General features: G+C 44.1%; 2 protein-coding genes across 2 annotated transcripts; one reads left to right on the top strand and one right to left on the bottom strand.

The window, feature by feature from the left end:
* Positions 1-896: 896 nt before the first annotated feature.
* On the bottom strand, positions 897-11,246 carry LOC311011650 (procollagen galactosyltransferase 1-like). The gene is made up of 12 exons (XM_084006716.1): positions 10,631-11,246; positions 7,772-7,882; positions 7,552-7,669; positions 6,145-6,279; positions 4,571-4,775; positions 4,335-4,454; positions 3,849-3,925; positions 3,606-3,712; positions 3,049-3,181; positions 2,625-2,752; positions 2,070-2,276; positions 897-1,954 (listed from the first exon to the last, which is right to left on the bottom strand). The coding sequence occupies exons 1-12, from the start codon at positions 10,846-10,848 to the stop codon at positions 1,684-1,686; spliced, it is 1,830 nt and encodes a 609-aa protein (XP_083862842.1). The 5' UTR covers positions 10,849-11,246; the 3' UTR covers positions 897-1,683.
* A 5,258-nt stretch (positions 11,247-16,504) lies between these two features.
* On the top strand, positions 16,505-20,459 carry LOC311011541 (zinc-binding protein A33-like; the record flags this gene model as incomplete). The annotated part of the gene is made up of 7 exons (XM_084006575.1): positions 16,505-16,711; positions 18,142-18,237; positions 18,321-18,557; positions 18,666-18,688; positions 18,785-18,891; positions 18,972-19,162; positions 19,573-20,459. The coding sequence occupies 7 exons, from the start codon at positions 16,505-16,507 to the stop codon at positions 20,239-20,241; spliced, it is 1,530 nt and encodes a 509-aa protein (XP_083862701.1). The 3' UTR covers positions 20,242-20,459.
* Between the last annotated feature and the right edge of the window lie 69 nt (positions 20,460-20,528).

Here is a 20,528-nt window from a genome sequence, read left to right as displayed (position 1 = left end):
CAGCAGGTCCTACTGTAGAAAAGTGACTATTGATCTGCAGGGGCACTTGCAGAAAATACCTTATTACCCGAGTTAATCTCAGAGAGGGGTGAGGTAAATATAGAGGTGTAGGGAGAGAGTGATCTAATAGGATTAGTCTGATTCCCACAGACGTATGGGACTGGATGTACACACACACACACACACACACACACACACACAATTAACCTAAACATACCGGCGGCCATGTGAGCAAACAGACACAACACAAGTTAAAGCTTCTTAGCCATGACATTTAGCAGCAGGCCTCTACTGTCAGTCCACCACTTCTGACAAGACTGAAATGTCTCAACAACTATTGGCTGTATGTGTTGACGTTGTTCATGTTGTGCTCATCAAACTCTGGTTGCAGAGTTATGGTGGCAAATATGATGGCATTCCCATCAGCTGCAATTAGACCAAGATGTTGAACTTCCTGGTAAACGTAGAGAAACACAAAGCATGTGTTATATAAAGGATCAAATAAACACCAGACATGTTTTTGATAAATGATTACTCTAATCTGCAATATCTGCATCCAATTAAATTCTTGACAAAATCTTTGTGTTGGATGTAAATAAGATGAAACTGTGCAACAGGCCGATGCTTGGCAGGTTAACGAGTTAATGAGGGTTTGTCTGAGTGAACACAGAGGAGGAGTAATGGTGGTCTGCTGCACAAACTGACCATTATGCACTGGGCAGGCAAACGCCAGACGGCACTAATTGAAATAAACGTCTCAACCGGGTTGTGGGACGTTCAGTTCATGTCTGTGCTGAAATAAAGCTGCTGAAGCCTCAATTTGTGCGATGTCCATGCTGCCATTAAACTGAATGTGAGGACCTGATGCTCAATTAAGTAGAGAACAACACAACCTATCATTATAAAAGCTTTTATTCAATCTTTGGTTAAAAATTACACTTTGTAGAGTGAGCAAAACATGAAAAGTCACTAAAAAAAAACTTTATTCATTTGTTTTTCTGATATTCAAAAAGACTTAATGCAACAAAAGCTGCATGTTTGGGTTAAAACGGCAACAAATAAAAGATACATTCATGAGTGAAAACACATGTAAGGTTATTAAATAACAACCGTATAAAACTGACTTAAATAAGACTCTGGCTAAACTCAAGGGGAAGAAGAGAAGAAGACAGCAGTGGTTCCCAACCCTTTGGTAGAGCTCGTAGACATATACGACTGGTGATGGGAGGATGCAAGTAGACATAGCTCCTGTAAGTTGGGAACCACCAACAGTTTAACACTCTACAGAAAGCCTTCACGTGTAATCAGGCGATGTGAAGTTGTGCCAGACAGTAACAATGTGACTAGAAGTCATTTAGAGACATGTTTAAGTTGGGCTAAATACTGCATCTTCTCCCAATCTGTTTGTTCTTATATTTTGTGGCATTCAAGGGATGTGCGTTGGATGCAATCAATAAAACGAAAGCTGCTTGCTAACTCTACATCTCATCTCTGAGGAGAACGATCTAGAAATGAGGGTGAAACGTATAAGGAAAATCATTTGCCCCTCACCAACTCTGTGGCTATCTGCTCTTTTCCTCCCTCGTCTCTTTTCCGTTCACAGCTTTGTTCTATCTCCCTCAACCTTATCTCTGCTTGCCAGAGTTCCCTCCTCCTCCTCCTCCTCACGTCCTCTCTTCTTCATCAGAGCTCGTCCCGTGTACTCCAGTTCTCCAGCTCAGACTGCAGTACGTCAGAGTTCTGGGCCTCGAAGCTCAGCTCCCCCTGCTCCTGCGTTTTCCTCGACTTGGCTCGGTCCCAGTCCGTCGGGACGGTCTCGTTGTCCCAGACCACCGACGTTTCCGTGTCACTGATGTAACCCTTGTCTCCCGTGTAATGGGTTGGATACACCAGAAGCGGCTCCGCAGAAAACGCACGCAGGTCCCGACTCTCAAAGTGGTCCATGTACTCGGATCTGATGAGCGAGAGGAGCAGGGGTGCGATGAGACTAACAAGAGTCCGACGGCACAGAATCAAAGAGATAAGATAAGGGAGAAAGAAAATGAAGGGACGGGTGGATTTGTACTCACACTGGATGTTTGTCGTACATGACGGGGAGGAACTCATCGACAGGAAGCAAGTTGTTCAGAGGATCGGCCCTGAGGAGCTTCTGGGCTCCTTGTAACGACAACAGGTAGCCGAGTGTCCAGTAGGAGTAGTCCGCCTCCACTAGATTGTGGATGTTTGGGACTGACTTCTCTTGGTGGTCCACCTGCATCCGCTTCCGCCCGATGTAACTGTGTTTAGTGTGTAAAATAAAGAAGAGCCATCAATGACTGACATCAGTTTAAGCAGAATTGATGAATTGAACATATAAAGTTGAGCAGCAGAATATTAAGCTCAGCGGTGAAATTCATGACCATACACAGTTTGTCACCTATGTCTACACACAACGACCAGTCTCTGTGAATGTGAAAATCCCGGAGCAGCTCAGCAGCGTAATGCTAAGGGGCATAATTCCCAAAAGCGTTTTCCGCATGTGCTCAGTGGCGTCTGAGGTACCATGTGTGACAGATGGACGGATTTCATTGGAGGGGGGGGGGCGATAATCCTCCGCTTATTACATCGTGTTTTGCATCACTCACATGAGATCCCAGTCCAGCTTGTGTGTCGTCAACTCCTGCAGCAGCGCCTGCAGACGCCGCTTGAAGAACACCTCGAAGCGGAGGTCGTCCTCGATGACCAGGGAGGTCTGCAGACCACGATCAACAATCTATGGGATGGAAACGTTTCTTAAATCCTTTATTGGTATCCTCGAGGCCTAAGTTCAATATAATAACACATGCTCTTACAGTGAAAATGTGTATGTGTGTGTATACACACACATTCTGCTGAAAAGCCTTACTCCACAAAAGGCTGTACATTTATTGAAACATCAGCTCATTACTCTCACAAATCTGCCTCTCCTCACACAAACTTTACTGTGTTTTCAGTAGTAAACCCTATCTACCGGGCACAGGGGGACCCACAGGTAGACCCAGAGGCCTGACACTTGCCCGTGCATCTCACCTCTTTCCAGATGTTGTAATGAGAGAGAAAACAACCCAGTTCGCCTTTGGTGAGAGGCCGACCGTGATAAGGGTCTTTGTAACCCGGCAGCATCTTAATCCTCATAGACTCTATATCAGTCTTGTTCAGAGCTCTGAGGTAAAGAGAAGAGATAAACAAAGAGATTAGAGGTGGGAACAATAAATCATATGGATGTGATGTGATGTGTGTGTGTGTGTGTGTGTGTGTGTGTGCAAAGGGTTGGCAATACAAATATAACCCAAGGCATGCGTTTGTTGCAAGCTCTCTTTCTATCCATTCTCTACATTGGAACCCAAGACAGTATTGTAAAACATGATGCTGCCTACTGTCTGGCTAGCTGATACAGAAATGATATTTTACTCACAGATGAACCAAAACTGTGTGTTTCAGAGATGATTTAATGGGCAGCTGCACCTGCTGCTTTTCACCTGGTTGTTTGTCTCACCTCGACCCGCCTACATCAATCTACGCTGCATGTTGCAGAGGCACAAATCAAGAAGACACAGGCAGCGGGGGGGGGGAGACAAGAAACGTACTTTCCATCCACGGCAGCAACAATCTTACAGCTGAGCTCCTGCTCATACAGAGTTCTTAGCATTCGCTCGCGACGGTCAGCTCTCCGCACCAGATTTATCATAAACACCTGCACACAAATGCAAAACTTCACACACATGCTTCGGTTATTGTGTGTGTGTGTGTGTGTGTGTGTGTGTGTGTGTGTGTGTGTGTGTGTGTGTGTGTGTGTGTGTGTGTGTGTGTGTGCGCGCGTGTGTGTGTACCTCATCAAAGCCCATCTTGTTAGGCTGCTTGGGAGGAAGAGACAGGAAGCCGGAGGGCTCCAACGGTGGATTTTTCACTTTCAAAGAGAAAAGAGGAGAAGGTTGCAAAGAGAATGTGAGATGTGGTGGAACAGGGTTTCAGGAATGCTCAGGAGAGGTTTAACATGATACATACAGTAATGCTGCACACATGTGATACTTCATAGTGGAGTACAATTTAGTGATATTTAATAAAAACAGTTTCAGTAGGACCCGAGCTTAACTCTGATAACACGGAGTGTTTAATGAACCGGGGAATGAACATTTTCGGAGTCCCCAAATGACACGACTACAGTTACACATACCACTGTATTTTTAATGGCACTTTTAAGCAGAGGTGTACAGTATATTGTGTAGCTATGGTAGATGCTCGTAACTCTGCAACTTAATATTAATTCATTACTTAACGCTACTGAGAGAAAGGAATAACTCTGGTCCTTCACCCACCCATGATCTCAAGCTGAGTATGCACGAAGCTCTCCGTCTCATCCTGCAGGGTACCGTGGGAACGTATTGGAACGGGGAAATACCCATAAGTCTCTCTGTTGCAAACGTACATCTGCACATCTAAGAAGAAAAAAGCGAGAGAGAGAAACATGCTTACAAACATGTAAAAAACATGTCTAGAGAGACATTTAGCAGCGCTCCAGATAACAAGTGTACCACAGTCGCATTGGTCTCACCTGCCATTTGAGCTGAGAAGGCAAAGACGATGACATCATCGAGGGCCCAGCTGTACTCCGGGTGTGGTGGATAAAAAGCCAGCTGACGGGAGGCCTCTTTCTGAAGGTCCACTAGGTAGGTGGAGTGGACCATCGGCACGGCGAAACAGCCACGACGCTCCTGCTTACGGATAGGCATGTAGGCCGGCGTTCGTTTGTAGTAACCCTGCAGCGAGCGCACACAGACACAGTATGGTTACACACAATCTCCCTGTGTCCGTTTCCAAATGAAATAAAAAAAGCTGGGGAGAAAAACACAAATTCGTCAAGGGGAACTTGATCCGAGACATTTGACTTGATTGAGAAGATTGGCTGCCCAACGTCTACGAGTCTACATGTGTGTGTGTGTCAGTTACAGGAAGAAGCTTTCAGAAGTTTTACTACTAAATTACTAAAAACAATATCTGTTTTAACTGTGAAAAATAATAATAATAATAAAGTAATAAAGAGAGGTGCCAGTTTGCCTCCTGGGTATTGCTCTTGAGCAAGGCACCGAGCCCCCAAACTGCTCCCCGGTTGGAGGGATTAAATCTCACTGTGCTGTACAATGTGCGACAATGAAAGCGGATTTACATTTTTTACATTTACATTATCGCCCTTTGGCCAAAAGCCTATTAACGGTCGTTGAAGAAAATATTCTTTGAAGGAATCGGAGATGCAGACTCTTGGTTGGAGTCGGCTCCTTTTGTGCTGGAGGTCAGATAATGTTCATGTGTCTACTCTGATTTCAAAAGAAGCAAATATGTGAGGCATCCTGTCTCAAGAGATCACAGACATAACTGTATCCAGGACATACACATAAAGTCCAAAATGCCTGATATCAGATCAAGTAATGACAGAATGTCTAAATATAAAAAAAAACACTGTAGAATGATGTTTATTAAAATGACTGTGAATGAAATATGAAGCATTTATCAATTAAGTAAAACTGCCTCTAGATCATATCGATATGTTATGAAGGTGCCGGGATCTGCTCTATTATTGAGCAGGACGGCATGAACAGTGTTATTTTATCCACAATCACTAACCCACAGAGGCAGAAGCAGACTCCGTGTAGAGATGTCATGAAGAGGCAACACTTGATCATGAATAATCTTTATAGTCCGTTGGTTCAGTTTGGGTGTTAGAATAAAAGAGGTGCCATGTGTTGTAATGTAACCCTATAAAGCCTATGGGATAAAAAGCTGTACTACAACATACTGTTCATAATTCACACAAAATGTTTGTAATAATCTTTTAGGGATTTAGAGATTGAGACACGCAATCTGTAAACACAGTGATTGTGTCTGGTAAGTGGCCTCACTTTAAATGTGTAATCTGATTTCTAATGTCACCAAAGTATTTCACAATATTCTTATTGCAGCAGATACATAACGGATATGTAGGAACTATGAGGTTTACCTAAAGCTCAGTTACAGGTATTGCAAGTGGTTAAAAAGGGTATAATATGCACAAAAATCCTAAAAAAAACAATATGTAGACCTATATAAAAAGAGTGTGGTGTTATCTGTACGGACAGATACAAGCTGCAGTACCTGTGACGTCATGCCGCACCAGAAGTTCGAGTACGCAGCTCTGGACTCCAGCATCGGCGCTACAATCGTCTTGTTCTCACTCATCAGCCTCCACAACGTGTCCCTGTTGGTGAGCAGGTTGTCACAGTCGGCCACCTGCAGGGACAGATCCACAGAAATCACACACAAGCGTGCAGCATGCAAGCACAGACACAGCATCGCCCGCTCTCGCTAAATGACTGCATGAGCCACGGCAACATGGTTGGATCACGGAGGACTGTGAGCACAAGCAGCTCCTTCCTTACCCGCTTTCACTCACAGCACATGGATTTTAAAACAAGCCCGTCTGGGCCAGGCAGCAGCACACGGTTTTTAAATAAATTAAAATGAAACAACACCGGCTGAAATGTAAGTTGCACGTTTGTAGTCCATCTTTCAAACCCATGTCAACAGCATCCATGTGTTGCCTTTTTGACCGCAGGCTGACTTCATTAATCCCCAAACGACGGAATGTGCCCACCGTGTGCATCACTCTTTACTGACCCGTGGAAAACGGTTTACATTATGTTGCGAGCTTTGTGCAGCACTTTTTTAAAAAATAAACATCAAAGTTTATTGTTCAGCTCGGGAATGAAATATAAATATACTTTCTCACTTTTTTTCTGGAGCTAAAAAGCTTGAGGAGAGCATTTTGACAATCTCTAAATCAGTGCATGTTATAACAAAATGCAGGTAACCATAGCAACAAAACTAAGGCCTCATTCTACATCGACTCTTACTCTCCTTCACATTGTGGCCCCCGGGGGCGATTCTAGGAACTTTAGTTTTCGTTCCGCATTTTCGTTGTTAAAATTTTAAGTTTAAAGTAAACCATCTATGTTTTTTGACCATATTTAAGCTTGTCAAATACGACATGACTGTTATTTTTATATTGCATTTATCTATGCAATATGTTTTAGGGGTGCTGGGATTCAATTTATGGGTGCTAAAGCAAACGGGTTAGATACGCCTATGGTGGCCCCCATCGCCTCCATTACTTTCATCAGCACAGCTCATTGTGCACTGTTACGTTACTTCATTGTTATCGCTGTAACAAAATGGCACATTTATAAGACAAAGAAACACTGTATGTTTAGAATTAAATATATATTAGAACACTAAATAAATCTGCCTTTGAGTAGTCATTGAGTCTACAACGTGGTTTACTCACTGGTCATACATTTCCCCTCCTTGATGTGGTTCCTTCTCTTTTCTATGTCAAAGCTTTGCTTTCTCATCAGCGCTTTGTATTTTCACCCGTTGCCTTGAACAGGCGTAATCGGGCGCAGAAGATGGATGTCTACGCTCACGTCTGACCGAGAGTCAGAGACATCACAGAGAGCATAATAAGAGTAGGCTTGTGAAGCTGTTGAGTGGATGATAACATACCAGCAGGTAGTCGGCCCAGATCTCGCGGGCGGTCTCCAGCGCTGCCTGACGGAGCTTCATTACATGTTCATAGCGGAGATTATTCCAGTGCTTAGGTCCCGTCTCGTCTTCAAAGGCGCTGAGACATGCACAGACGGACCCATTAAGCAATGTTCAATTCATGTGCGTCACACACACACACACACACACACACACACACACACAGATATATGAACAGTACCTGGGTTCATCTTGAGGTCTCCACTCCACATAGTGATAGTCATTCTGCACCTTAACAAGCCAGTCTCTCAGGATGGCTGTGGTGTTGTCTGTGTTGTGATCTGTCGCCACCCTGTAGGGGGAGGAGGGGAGGGGAGAGCATTAGCACCGTGATCAACCGTACCACCAACTGTGTAAGATATTATTTTCGACGACCCAGTATTGGGGGCAGATCGATGGATGAAATCGATAGTCAAGTAAATTTGCCTCAAGGGCCTGACAGATACACTAGAATGGTATTGGTCCTGATACTGTCCTAACCAACCTCTTCCTCATAGAAACTGTTTCTTGGCCAATGTCGTTAAAATTCACAGATTCCACCTTTATGGATGACATTTGAGAACCAATGCCTGTGCACGATGATGCCATATTCATAAATACTTGACGGCCGTTATTATTCTGTCACTCAAACGGCGTCTCACAACAGAGCTCCACCGTTGTATCATGTAGTCCATTCGTTTACTGCAGTGAGCTAATGCCTCTACATACATAACGCTATATAACGCGTTTGTCTTTCCCCTGATATTTTGCAGACTTTAGGATTGATTAATTAAGTGCTTCAATGTTGATCGCAGCCACAACACATGAAGGTAATGTAACTCTGGGGACTGTCACTGCTTGTGTCTTAGAAAACACTGGAAACCATCTGCAATGTGGACGCGATGACCAGAATGACATAGAATGATGCTTGTTCATTTATGTGAGCGACTACACTCAAATACGACCAGAAAAGTCTCAGCATTGAAGCTGCAATTAATGCATTTTTGGGAGCTATTTAGTGGAAGCACAATCAGGTTGTTGTTGCGATTATAACCTTATAAAGTTGCCATTTTAAACCATTTATATGAACATATGAATGACCTCCGCTGGAAAACATTCTTTCTCAATGTAACCAAATCCCAGAAGATGATATAATATTGATTCATGTTACTTTTGTCCTGCGGGGGTCATGTTGCCGTTAGAGCCGAGTTGCACATCACCACTGATGTCAGGTGTGGACAAAGAGCTCAGACGGACAACGGGGGCCGAGCAGAGGAGCGGCGGCATCCGTCTGCTGTCTGTGTTATCATAACAAATCTGGCTGTGTGTCAGGGAGGGGCGGCGACATGGACAAAGCAAGAGAGGGGGAAGGAATGTGCAAATATGAGAGAAACGGATTTACTTCCCAGTCCCGTCTTGTAGTGAGTGACGGTGGGCTTGCTGCCGGTGTTTAGTTTCCCATCTGTCTGCGACGTTTTAACACAGTGGTGCTGTCCCGGCACCTACATGTGACCAACTCCACCAATCCATCTTCTTCTTATGCCTCCTCCTCCTCCTCCTCTCTCATCTCTACTTTCCTCTCTGACTGTTGTAAAATTTTGAATGAGCAGAGGTAGCGAATAAAAAAAAAGGAGTTATGGAGGATTTATTTGGGATCAGTTTGCATGCCAGCAAAAGAACTATGCCTAAAGGATAAGAGAGAGAGCTGAGAACGAGGCAGATGGATACAAATTTAAGATTTATAGGTGTCCCTGAAGAACACACACACACACACACAGTCTGCATGCATGTGTGTCAATGTTGCCGCTTGCCAAGTACACCATCTTAACCCGTCAGGCTGATAACTGCAGGTATCGACAGGTGGGCCAGCAAGCAGCCTGGTTTATGTCTCTGGTGCTGCATTTCAAAACCTCTTTAAATCCGTTCTTCCACTGAGCGTAGAGATATGTGGTAGATCAAAGCAACCACGCAGAAAACTCCGCTCGGGATGCCACATGGGCATTTAGTTAGACTCAGGCACAGAGGCTGAATTTGCTGGCTGGGACACAAGGGAGAAAAAAAAGCTCCAACACCCAGACTGGGTTGTTAAAACAGACACATGCCCACTTGAATCCCTCATTCCAGCTCCAAATGGAAAAAAACAAGATTTGCAGACGAGGCCTGGCACCCTGTCGGATCAAACAATCAATTCACACTAGTGAAAGATGTTTAGTTTAGTCACATTAAACACAATCCTGCTCGAGGCTACTGCCTTCATCGGGTCACTGGGTTTCCAGGATGTATAATCTAACCTGTCAGGGCTGCACGCTGATTAAAAGATTCACTTAATCTTGAAAAACAGATCTGCTGGCAGGAGATCAAAATGACAGAAGGAAGTGAGCAGTGCTGGAGACTAAAAACCTATCTGGGAGTCTGGGGGCTGGCTGACGCAACAACACGCTGACTCAGGTTAAAGGAAGATTCATCCATCTTCACACACACTGTTTCATTTACGAACGAGATTTTTTGCGGTTCAGGTGCCAATTTTATATATATATATAAAATAAACATTGTTTTACAGCAACACTAGTTTTGTTCCAGTCGAGTCTGCAAGATGTAGGAAGGGGAGGGGAAATGAAATGGAAGGGTGGGCATAGACGGGGGCGGTGAGGGAGGGAGAGGAGCTGTGACTCCATGGAACTTTTCGCGACTCTGCTGCGGGCGCGACCCGCCCTCCGAGCTCCGCTGCCGGGGCAGAGTCCCTGCAGTGCTCCGGCGTGTGTATAGCGGCTGTTCTTCACCCACGCTCCTCTCACTGTCGCTCATTTCACCGCCAATTTGATTTGCCTAGTGTGGAGCGAGATAAAGCGCTCGTGCATTTCCCCAACATCTTGATAATAACACAGCGACCCCACCTGGCCAAAACACACAATCGCACGCGCAAGCGCACGGAGTTTTCCTCTATAATGTAATGTCTACATGTGCTTGACGTGTCTCATGCTGAATCACACTTTATGGCCAACTTGATATTCTTAAAAAAATATACTTTACAAAGTTTCCACATGACAGCGGGGTCACTCACCACAGCGCGATGCGGTCCTTCGGGTAGTCGAGGCGCTCGACGGCTCCCAGGAATAGCGGCAGAGAGTGCGCCGAGTTTCGGCAGACCAGCGCGACGACGACCCGGGGAGCGAGGAGCGGAGACTCGGGGCTCCAGCGCTCCTCGGGGAAATACCCCCGGCTCGGGCCCGGCAGGAGAACGAACAGCAGGGCGGGCAGCAGTGAGGTGACCCGGGGCATGGCAGGGGGAGAGGAACTCGCTGGAGACGCGGCGGACAGAGAAGGGCACGGAGGATGTGGAGGATGTGGAGGATGAGGGTCCTGTTGTGTTTTGCCGACAATGGATACATGGCGGAGGAGCTGGCTGAATTAAAGGGCAGGTCTGGACTGGTTTAAGGGGAATTTGGCGTTCTCAAATGACGGTGGTGGGTTCACATGTCAGTGCCTCGTTTAGACGGATTAAATGAATCATAACGGGAAGCTACTGCCAGGTTTAAGATTCATCGTACTGTATATTAATATCTTCTTGTATCCTATAAAGCCCTATAATACTGTTAGACCTCCCCGTGTGATATGATGTCCTCCCCTTTAAGAACAGATCCAGCTGCAGGACGCAGACAGAGCAGCATGGGCGTGTCCACGTCTTCAACATACTGCAGGCTCGGTCCCAGGCCTTCCTACAAACTGGTCATACTGGTCCTATGTGCCGACCCTATGGGCACAGCAGCTCCCAGTCGTTTTGGCTTGTGGAACATTTAACTGTCTATGTGTGACCCTTCAGTTCAGTCAAATAATGTTTTTGTTTTTTTAATTTCTCAGATAGTTTCAAATGCACGTTTCGCAATTCAAGAAATTGAGCAAAACATATCTGAAAATATGTACTAAAAGACAAAACCACATTTTAAAAACTGCTCAGCATCAACAGTGATTAGCTCAAACCAACACAAGTGAGAAATATAATGCATTATATTGATAATGGTTTCATCTTTGGAACATTTTTAATAATAATTGATGAGTCGTTTTGTGGTCAAATAAATAGTGGATCATGTCATAATTTCACAAGGTTTAAAGTATATCTTCAGATTGCTTTTCTCAGCAACATCCCAGAAATCCAAAGGTATTCATTTCTCTTGATGTAATGTGGAGCATAGTTACTAATTCTCACATTTGAGAAGCTTTAATTAGCTAATGTTTGGATTGATTTCATCATTACTTCACCTCTCATAAATTTGTCTACTATGTTCTCTTTTTTCCTTGAAATTCAATTTAATAAAGAACACATTTTAGGCTTTAAATGCATGTTGATAAGGCTACACTAATTTCACTATATAACTGCCAATGTGTTCCCTTTCTATTGAAGTTGCATCTCTGTTGTGAAAAATGCATACGGTGTTGTTGTGGCGATCCTTCCAGGGTCAGAGATGGATGTTTTCTTCTGCATCAAGCAGCGAGGGCGTGCGGTTTTCAGAGTTCGGCCAGAAGCAGCGCTGCTTGGTGTGAGTGTTTCGGATCCTGAGGTGGAGCCTTCAGAGAAGAAGTTCTGCTGGGCGTCAGCAGGAGACTGCAGCTCGTGGTACTAACAGCTGCAGGGGTTGCTGGGCACGATGGGGAGAGGAATAAACCGCTGCAGGCAGGGAGCACCTCATCACTGCAGGACACAGAGATCTAATCTTGACACTGCAATCATGAAAACGTAGCAAACAAATACAATAAAGTTACAGCAATGATGAGTTCTGATATTTTTCAAATGGGGATGAACATTAAGCGCTTAATCTTGTTACTAACCTGTAGTTTTGCCAGAAACTTAAACAATCCCTCATCACACTCTCAGGATGGAGTGGAAGATATAGTGAATGAGCTGCCAGTTCACATTGGAGAGTCACTGTTCAAGCCTTGGATTTGGTGCAAAAATGCTGACTAGATCATATATAATCCACACTGATTTAACAGAAGATAGTTGATTGGGTAGCCACATTGTATTTCCATACATTACTCTTAGAAAAGACGTATAAATATTTCAAAAATAAACAATGACATGAGCTCCCATTAACATATCACAAGCCTCAGGCCTCACATTCCACCACATAATAACGCTATTCAATGGCTGCCAGTCAAAAGTGATGTAAGAAACTATAAAAACTCCTCTCCTGTCGCCTGAGGGGATTTTTGATCATATATCCTCCTTCTGCTGTTACTGTGCTAGACAAACACAATCTTCAGCTACCCACCTTTGAGGCGAATACAGCGATTGACACAAAATGGAGGAATGCTATTTATGACATCTAATCACGGATTACTTTATTGCCTTAAAATGGACACGAGTTGTCTGCAGTTCCACCAAAGAGGGGTTTTTCTTTGAAGGGAGGCCTGAGGAGCTGAAGGTTTCAGGCACTTTAAACCTTTTTTACAGCAATGTAAGACTGAATTATTTAGTTTCATATCTCTTTACTCAACTTGGGACCACTCAGATTTTAATTGAGTCCTGACGTCCTATGGGAACAACTGAAAATGGAAAAGAAATGGGTAGAAAAAAGGGCATGTTTGCACAAATGCACCTCTTTTTTGATATCTTTCACTGCTGTGCTCTTTGATGCCAACTCTATGATGTTATCACAAGCAATTCCATCAAAGGCAGGCATGGCCACTTCCTGCAGAGTACAGTCTAGCCTTGGGTGATCGCCTAGAGACCGTAACATCGGCTCACACGCGTCCTCTAAGGTGAGCGGCAGTGAAAAGGATCAAGATGCAGAACACAGTCTCATTTTACATCCTGCGACTTCACAGACACGAACACCTGTGATCGCGTGGGCGACGTGGTCCTGCAGCACACCGGCCTGTCGCAGTCCTGCAGAGATCTGTTGCTCCACATCAGCGCCATATAGTGACAACTCCTCCTTCAGGGCAGCCGTGGCAACTTTTACCTGCTGCTTTGCTGTACTGTAGACTTCAGACAGTAACTGCTGCAGGCATGCAAAATATGCATATAGTGCAGGTTAGGAGAAAGACAAGGCATGATGCATTTCTCCATTGGTTTCTACCTGAGCATGTGTTTGCCTGTATGTGTTGTATACACGTTATTTGTCCCTTTTCATTCACTCTGATCCAGGCTGTCCTCCTCCTGCTGTGATGTACAATAATCCTGGGAAATACTTGATCCTTGAGGGAGGACATCACTTCTTCCATCACCAAGATGTGGAAAGATGAAAGATGTTAATCGACAAGACCAACGACAAGCCCTAATCCTCTAACACATGACATCATTGACCTGTTTCATCATACAAACAGGTAAAAAATGCCAAATCTTTTGGTTCAACATTAAGGCAAACAAAAAGTAGCGTGGTTTAAAATGTACACAGGAATGAGATGAGGAGGATGTGAGAGTCAGAGGTTCAGAGGATGATGTTTGTCTGATGGTTGCTCGCCTCCCCCTCATCGCCCACTGGATGTACCCCAGTTTCCTCTGAGCTTCTATAGGAAGACAGCATCTGAGAAGGAGTGCTAACAGACCAGATATGATCAAGGAGACGTATGGGGAGAGAATAACTTGAAACGTAAGCAACAAAGCGCGCAGAGACTGTGCCGGCTCATCATGATTGGGAAGCGAACTTTACCGGAGCTCTGATTTCGTGTTGCGGCTCGTAGTATGTTAGCCTGCCGTGTCTGTTCATCGGAGTGACACTGGGGCAACGTATGGGTGCTTACAGGAATGGCAATCCCAGCATGCCAGTTTACCACCTGATTGACCTGAAGCTCAGATGCACACAGCAGCAAAGACATGAAGACGCATTCAAGTGCGTTTGCTCGAGTAAAACAGATTTGTGGATTGCCTATAGACAGAAAAAAGCAGCTGAAATCTAAAAGCGTATACCTTTGACGTGTCGGCACATGTTTTGTACGGAGGTGCAGATTTGACAGCCAGGAGCTCCATCTTACACCCCCAACCGCCTTCACATACCTGGAGCATTCAAAGTCACATCCAACCACAGCACTCCACCTCGTCCTTTACTTGCATGTCATTTCATTGTGGCAGACTCAATAAAAGTGATTTATTTTGAGACAAACAAAAGTAACCCCATGTGGCCTCATAGTTTACTGTGCAGGTTAAACAGTGGAACCACGACAAGGAACTGCATTCTTCTCCAAATTTTAATAAAATGGTGATCGCAGTGGAGACTGATTTCAGAAAAATGGAGAGAGGACACTTTGGACCACTTCAGGACTGAGATAACCGATGAGCTGTGCAGTCGAGAGGGAAAACTGTGTGCTGCACAATCGGAGCACTTTTAAGAGCAATACAGTGAAGCTTTTACCTTCACCAAGCATCATCATTGTCTCTAACACTCTTCATGTCAGAGAGAGGTGCAACGCTCAGCTGTCTGGATTATCGGAGCCGTGGAGGAGGACAGCAGACGGAGGGAAATATGGAAAGGAGAGCTCTTCAAAACCATGACCGAAAACACATGCAAACAAATGTGCAGAGACAGCTAGTGTGATGTGTTTTATCTAGTCTCAGCCTGTGTGAGATCCTGCTGCTCAGGTGTGTGACCAAATCTGTCGCAGAAATCCTTCAATCCAATGCGTGCACAGAAGCACCCGTATTAACAGACATGGGTATGTTTATGATAACAGTTAGACCTGCTTGAGACTTCAGCTTCAAAGCCACATGGTTCACATGGTATCAATATGCATGGAGGGTTTTGTCTGTTATCTCTTGATTAACCCTTTAGTGGTCCCACCCAGGCAAAATGTGTTTTTGTTTTGAAAATACATATATTTAAATGTTTTTAATATGAGCAGTGGTAGAGAATAGGTTCCAACAGTACAGTTTAAACAGATAGCATGAACGTTTCTCTGTGACGTTGAAATACAAGACATGTTATTATTACAAACGTCTTATATCTTATATTTGAATTTTAGTGTAAAAAAGAAGGCATGTAAATGCATGGAAAAGGCAACTCCTGGAATAAAACGTGTTATAAATGACATAAACATGAAACAGGGTTTGTTCTTTTTTTAATAAAAAAAAAATCATTCAGCCCTCTAACACTTTTCTTCACCACAAATACATCAGATAACATGCTAATGGTGAACTTCCTGGGAGGAAGGAAGCCATGTGGAAAGGGCCTGGTTCTGAAACGCTCACTCATTTTTCATCAAGATATCGCAGCTTAAAATGTGCCGACAAGACAAATAAAGGGTTAAAGGTGCACGGACACGTACTTATGGTCATGCCTGTCTTATATACCACCACCTGTTGCAAATTAAATATGAACAGATTGTATGTCTCATTTCACTTTGGAGCATACATGATTTGATGAAATGTGATTCACCTGCCAGAGCTGATCTGCTCTCACATGTTCTCTGGATCTGAGCAGCTGAACTTGTTAAAGGTCAGTGAAATTGGATGCATATGTCTCCACAAATATACAATCATTTAATACTACATGTGAAAGTAAAAAAAAAAAACTCAGCACACAAAAGTTGACAATTACACCTTGTGTTTTGCTCGTAAAGTATGGCGTTCAGTGAAAGAAGTGCTATACCTCTATGGGGGGAATAGGTGAAGTATAAGTAACAAGCAAAGGCACAGGAATGGATTTGGCCTTGGGATGTGAGAATGAACCATAAATCACAGGGTTATGAAAAGTCAAACTTGAGTGATATCTGGTGTAGACACACACACTAAGCTCCAAGTTTGGTAAGGAGTATGTAAGCAGATCTATGTCAAGTAACTTCAGTCCCTCTCATGTGGACTGGCGCCTGGCATCTGCACATACTGTACAACACTGATACCCCCCCTCCCCTTTAATGCCCTCCCATGTTCCCAACTTTCCCAACTTTCATACGAACTCACTTCTTCAGTCTGACCCAGCTGGCTACAAATCTGGAGACCACCATGAGCTGCCAATCCATCCTCCCCGTCTGCCTCCACCGAGCCTTGATCCCCCGGTCGGTTGACTCTGCGGAGCAGTGTGAGGACCATGAAGAGAGGCTGTCCATGTTCTGTTTGGATGACTTGGAGCCTTTATGTCAACAATGTGTAGCGGTGAGCCACGTAGGACACAGGGTCTACCTCCTGACGGAGGCTGCAACTGACTGCAAGGTAGGAATCAGGTTCTGGCTCTGCAACATTTTAACTGCATTGCAAACTACAACTGATGTTGGAGGTCTTGACAACGGAGAAAAATATGGTTTGCATAGGTCGTTCTCAAGCTGTGGGTGGTATATTTTAATGAGCCTGCAACTGACTGAATTATTGAAAAAGACAAATAAAATAAGAATATATTTGTAAAGCTGTTTTAGATTCGCTCATCTCGTCAACCCCCAGGTTTATCTTGGGACCACTTTCAGGGAGCCATTATAGTAAAAGGCCTGAAATATGCCTCCTTGTTCAGCCAGAGAAAGCATAAAGCATCATGCTGAAGGGTTGGAGAGCAGAGCAGCTGGCAGAAATCTCACTGTTATCCTCAAGGACACTTGAGCAGGGCACATGATTGCCAAACGAGAGGGCTTGATTGCTGGTTTTCCAGTTGGAGCCACAAAGCCAAACAAAACACTGGCACAAAGACATCAAGCAACACCAAGATTTGAACCCTATGTTTTGCTGAGACTAAGTGTAGCCCATCATGACCATTTGGCACTTTTTCATTAACGTGCTTCTTGTGACCACAGTAAGCAGTACTTCAACAAGGAGGCAGTCAGGCTGTATTTTCTTCCCTTTTTTCCATCTCTTGTAAATATGTATTTGCTGCACAAACAAATGCCGCCTGTTAATCCAAGATTAGTGTGCACAGGCATAATTTAGAGCGAAGTTTATAGAGGCGGCGAGCTGGAAACTAAGCTGGTAATTATTGTTGCTATCATCACACATGTGTCATGAATGAATGTTTGGATCTCATTAGACATGCAATTTGGCACAAACTCACCGAAAAACGCTAAGAGCTGGTGGATTATGTTAAATTTGTGTCTGTTTTTTTCATCATATTACTGATTTATTAATGCTGATCATTAGAGTGTATGCAGCATGTTTTAGCTGGTTGAAGTAGAACACATCTCATTACACTGTTTTGTAGTTTGGTCAGTGACATTTAAATGTAATTGTGTATTTGGTAATCTTCACATTAGGCCAACCCTTCGGGTGGTTTCACTTATTTTGCCTGATTAGGACTTTTCCCAGGATAATTAGTTAAATTTAGTTACGTTTATGGCCTTTTTAATACCACAGACAATTCAACTTAATACCTTTTTCATAGTAATACCAATAAATAACATGACGGCAAACCAGCAACGAAAGCGTGACATAATTTATTATACATACGTTTTATTTTTTATGATTTTCATAAAACCTTAATCTGCAAAGTAACTGATAACTGCCAAATAAATTCCTCAAATAAACAACAAGCAGTTGGCTTAAGTAGAGCACTCTACTTACTACTCATCTTTGGCTACACTTCTATATTTTTGCAACACATGTCTGTTAACATATCTACTAATAGAGTGCTATTTCAAAGTCGTTGACCTTTCGACCACTAGGAGGAGCTCAGAACATCACTCAACACACTGAAGAAGAAGATGACTCACTTTGAGAAAGTCACTCAGACCTGTGAGGATGCATATACACATAACCAGGTAGAACTTTTAACTTCATGTTGGGTTCGCTGCTTTAGGACCTCCTGCTTCTTCCTCACATGTGCTTTTTCTTCTCTTCCCAGGCTGAGGCCGAACTCACAGAGGAAAACATGAAGAAGGAATTTGAGAGTCTTCACCAGTTTTTGAGAGACGAGGAAGCAGCCAGGCTACTTGCGCTCGGGCGGGAACGGGAGGAGAAGAAGAGGGAGGCGGACGAACAGATAGACAGAACCAATCAGGTGATCACGTCTCTGGAAGAGAAGATCCGACTAGTTGAAGAGGAGCTGGATGCGGGAGGAGACGGGGTTGGATTTTTAGAGGTAACATCAATCAAATCTTTTTTTAAATTATCACATTATTTAGTCAAAGAATGGGAACAAGTATTTGTGTTAATAAAGTAACCATGCAGATATTTTTTGTTTTTACAGCACTGCCAAGACACCATGAATAGGTATGTGAGATTTCTGGGTATTTTTCACACATAAAGATTATATATAAATATGCAAATGAAAGTGTATAACTGTCTGTTCATGTTTATTTACTGCAGTACATGGACAGATGGTCCGATGGTGTGCAGACCTCTAGATGTGGCCAAACACCTGGGTAACCTCCAGTATGCTGAGTGGGAGGAGATGAAACGCATCGCCCCGTACAGTCAGTCTCTTTCTAAGCATGCATGCCTCCTCTCCCCTTACTGCCTCAGTACCCTCTGACCCCCCCTCTGTATCTTCCAGCTCCATTGACATTTGACCCCAGGACAGCAGGCCAGTGCCTCACGGTGTCTCCTGGGTTAAACAGCGTCCATATCGCCCCTGGACCCCCACAGAGTCGGACTGTCCCAGCCAACCCCGAACGTTTCCACCCGTGTTCCTGCATCCTGGCCAGAGAGGGCTTTGAATCGGGAGTGCACTGTTGGGATATTGAGGTATTCACATACTTAGTGTTCATTTAATAAGAGTGACGATATTGTACGTGATATTCATTTGATCGGTCAATATGTTATAATTTGCTTTGATATATTCACTGAATAGACAACTCCTGATCATCATCAGAGTTGGTATTTAGGAAACAGGCTGCAACGATGGCAACTGTTAGACAGCTGAGAGGCTCCACGAATGAAGGCCAGGCAGGACAGGAGGTGTACGATGCTGCATAAGAGTATTATCCAATAGTTTGGTGTTAATTCAGTTGTTAACGGTGTTAACAGACACAACAAAGGATCAGGTTTTTTGGCTTTTGGGGTATTTTGGGCTTGAGACTTTTAGGCATTTTATCCTTTTACCTTTTTTTGAGGTACGAGAGAGGGCGTATTGACTCCTCTTTTTATTTCTACAGGTTGGCAACACCAACAATTGGACAGTCGGTGTGGCTGCTCAGTCCGTGTCCAGAAGGGCAGAGTTTGAGGCCTGTCCGGAGGAAGGACTGTGGTGTATCAGCCTGCGAGGAGGCAGCTACCTAGCTCTGACCACTCCCGCTCAGACCCTGAACTCACGCCACCTCTGCAGGGTCCGGGTGAGGCTGGACTGGGATGAAGGGACGCTGGAATTCACGGACGCCGATACTGACACGCATCTTTTCATGTTTAGACATGGCTTTGCTGAAAAGGTGTACCCATACTTTGAGAGCATAGCGTCGTGTGGGGGCTTTACTGTGTTGGCACAGAGAGTGAAGGTCAGCGTGGCGTCAGACTTTGTGCCTGCGAAGGACACGGCCGTCTCCGAGGAGGATCAGGTGGTGAAAAGTAACACTGCTTTGGCCAAAAGCAACAAGGAGACATCAGAGATCGTATGTGCGACTGAAGACAAAAGCTTGCTTATTTGTTCTATTAGGGAGGAGAAGAAGAAAGCCAAACCTCAGAGATGCAATTCGAAGAACCAGCTGATTAAAACAAAACCCGTAGGAAAGGAAAAGACAAAAAGTGACAAACCCGCTGTCAAAACACAGAGCAACAAGCCCAGGTTCAGTGTGACCTACCACGTCTCCCTGAACAGAGCTCAGCAGTGAGTCTCACCGTCACAAACACATCCAGAGGAATCACGATGATCATACAGTTTATTATCATTATCATGTGTTCAATGCTGTTATTCCTAGTTTTTAGTCATAGCATGGCTTAAAGAAAGGGAGACCACCATTTTTCCAGGCTGAAATCTCTTAGCTGCCATGAATTGTTTCACATTCATGGTCCCCAGGGGATGAATCCTGGTGACTTTGGTAATCCCCTTTGGTAATGTGATTTTTTTCCCTTTAAATTCAAAATGAGTTTGAGCTCCATTTATGCGGTTTTGCTGGCT

This window comes from Eutrigla gurnardus (assembly GCF_963514095.1).
Source record: "Eutrigla gurnardus genome assembly, chromosome: 3".
NCBI lineage: Eukaryota > Metazoa > Chordata > Actinopteri > Perciformes > Triglidae > Eutrigla > Eutrigla gurnardus.
This window is presented reverse-complemented; position numbering and strand designations above follow the sequence as displayed.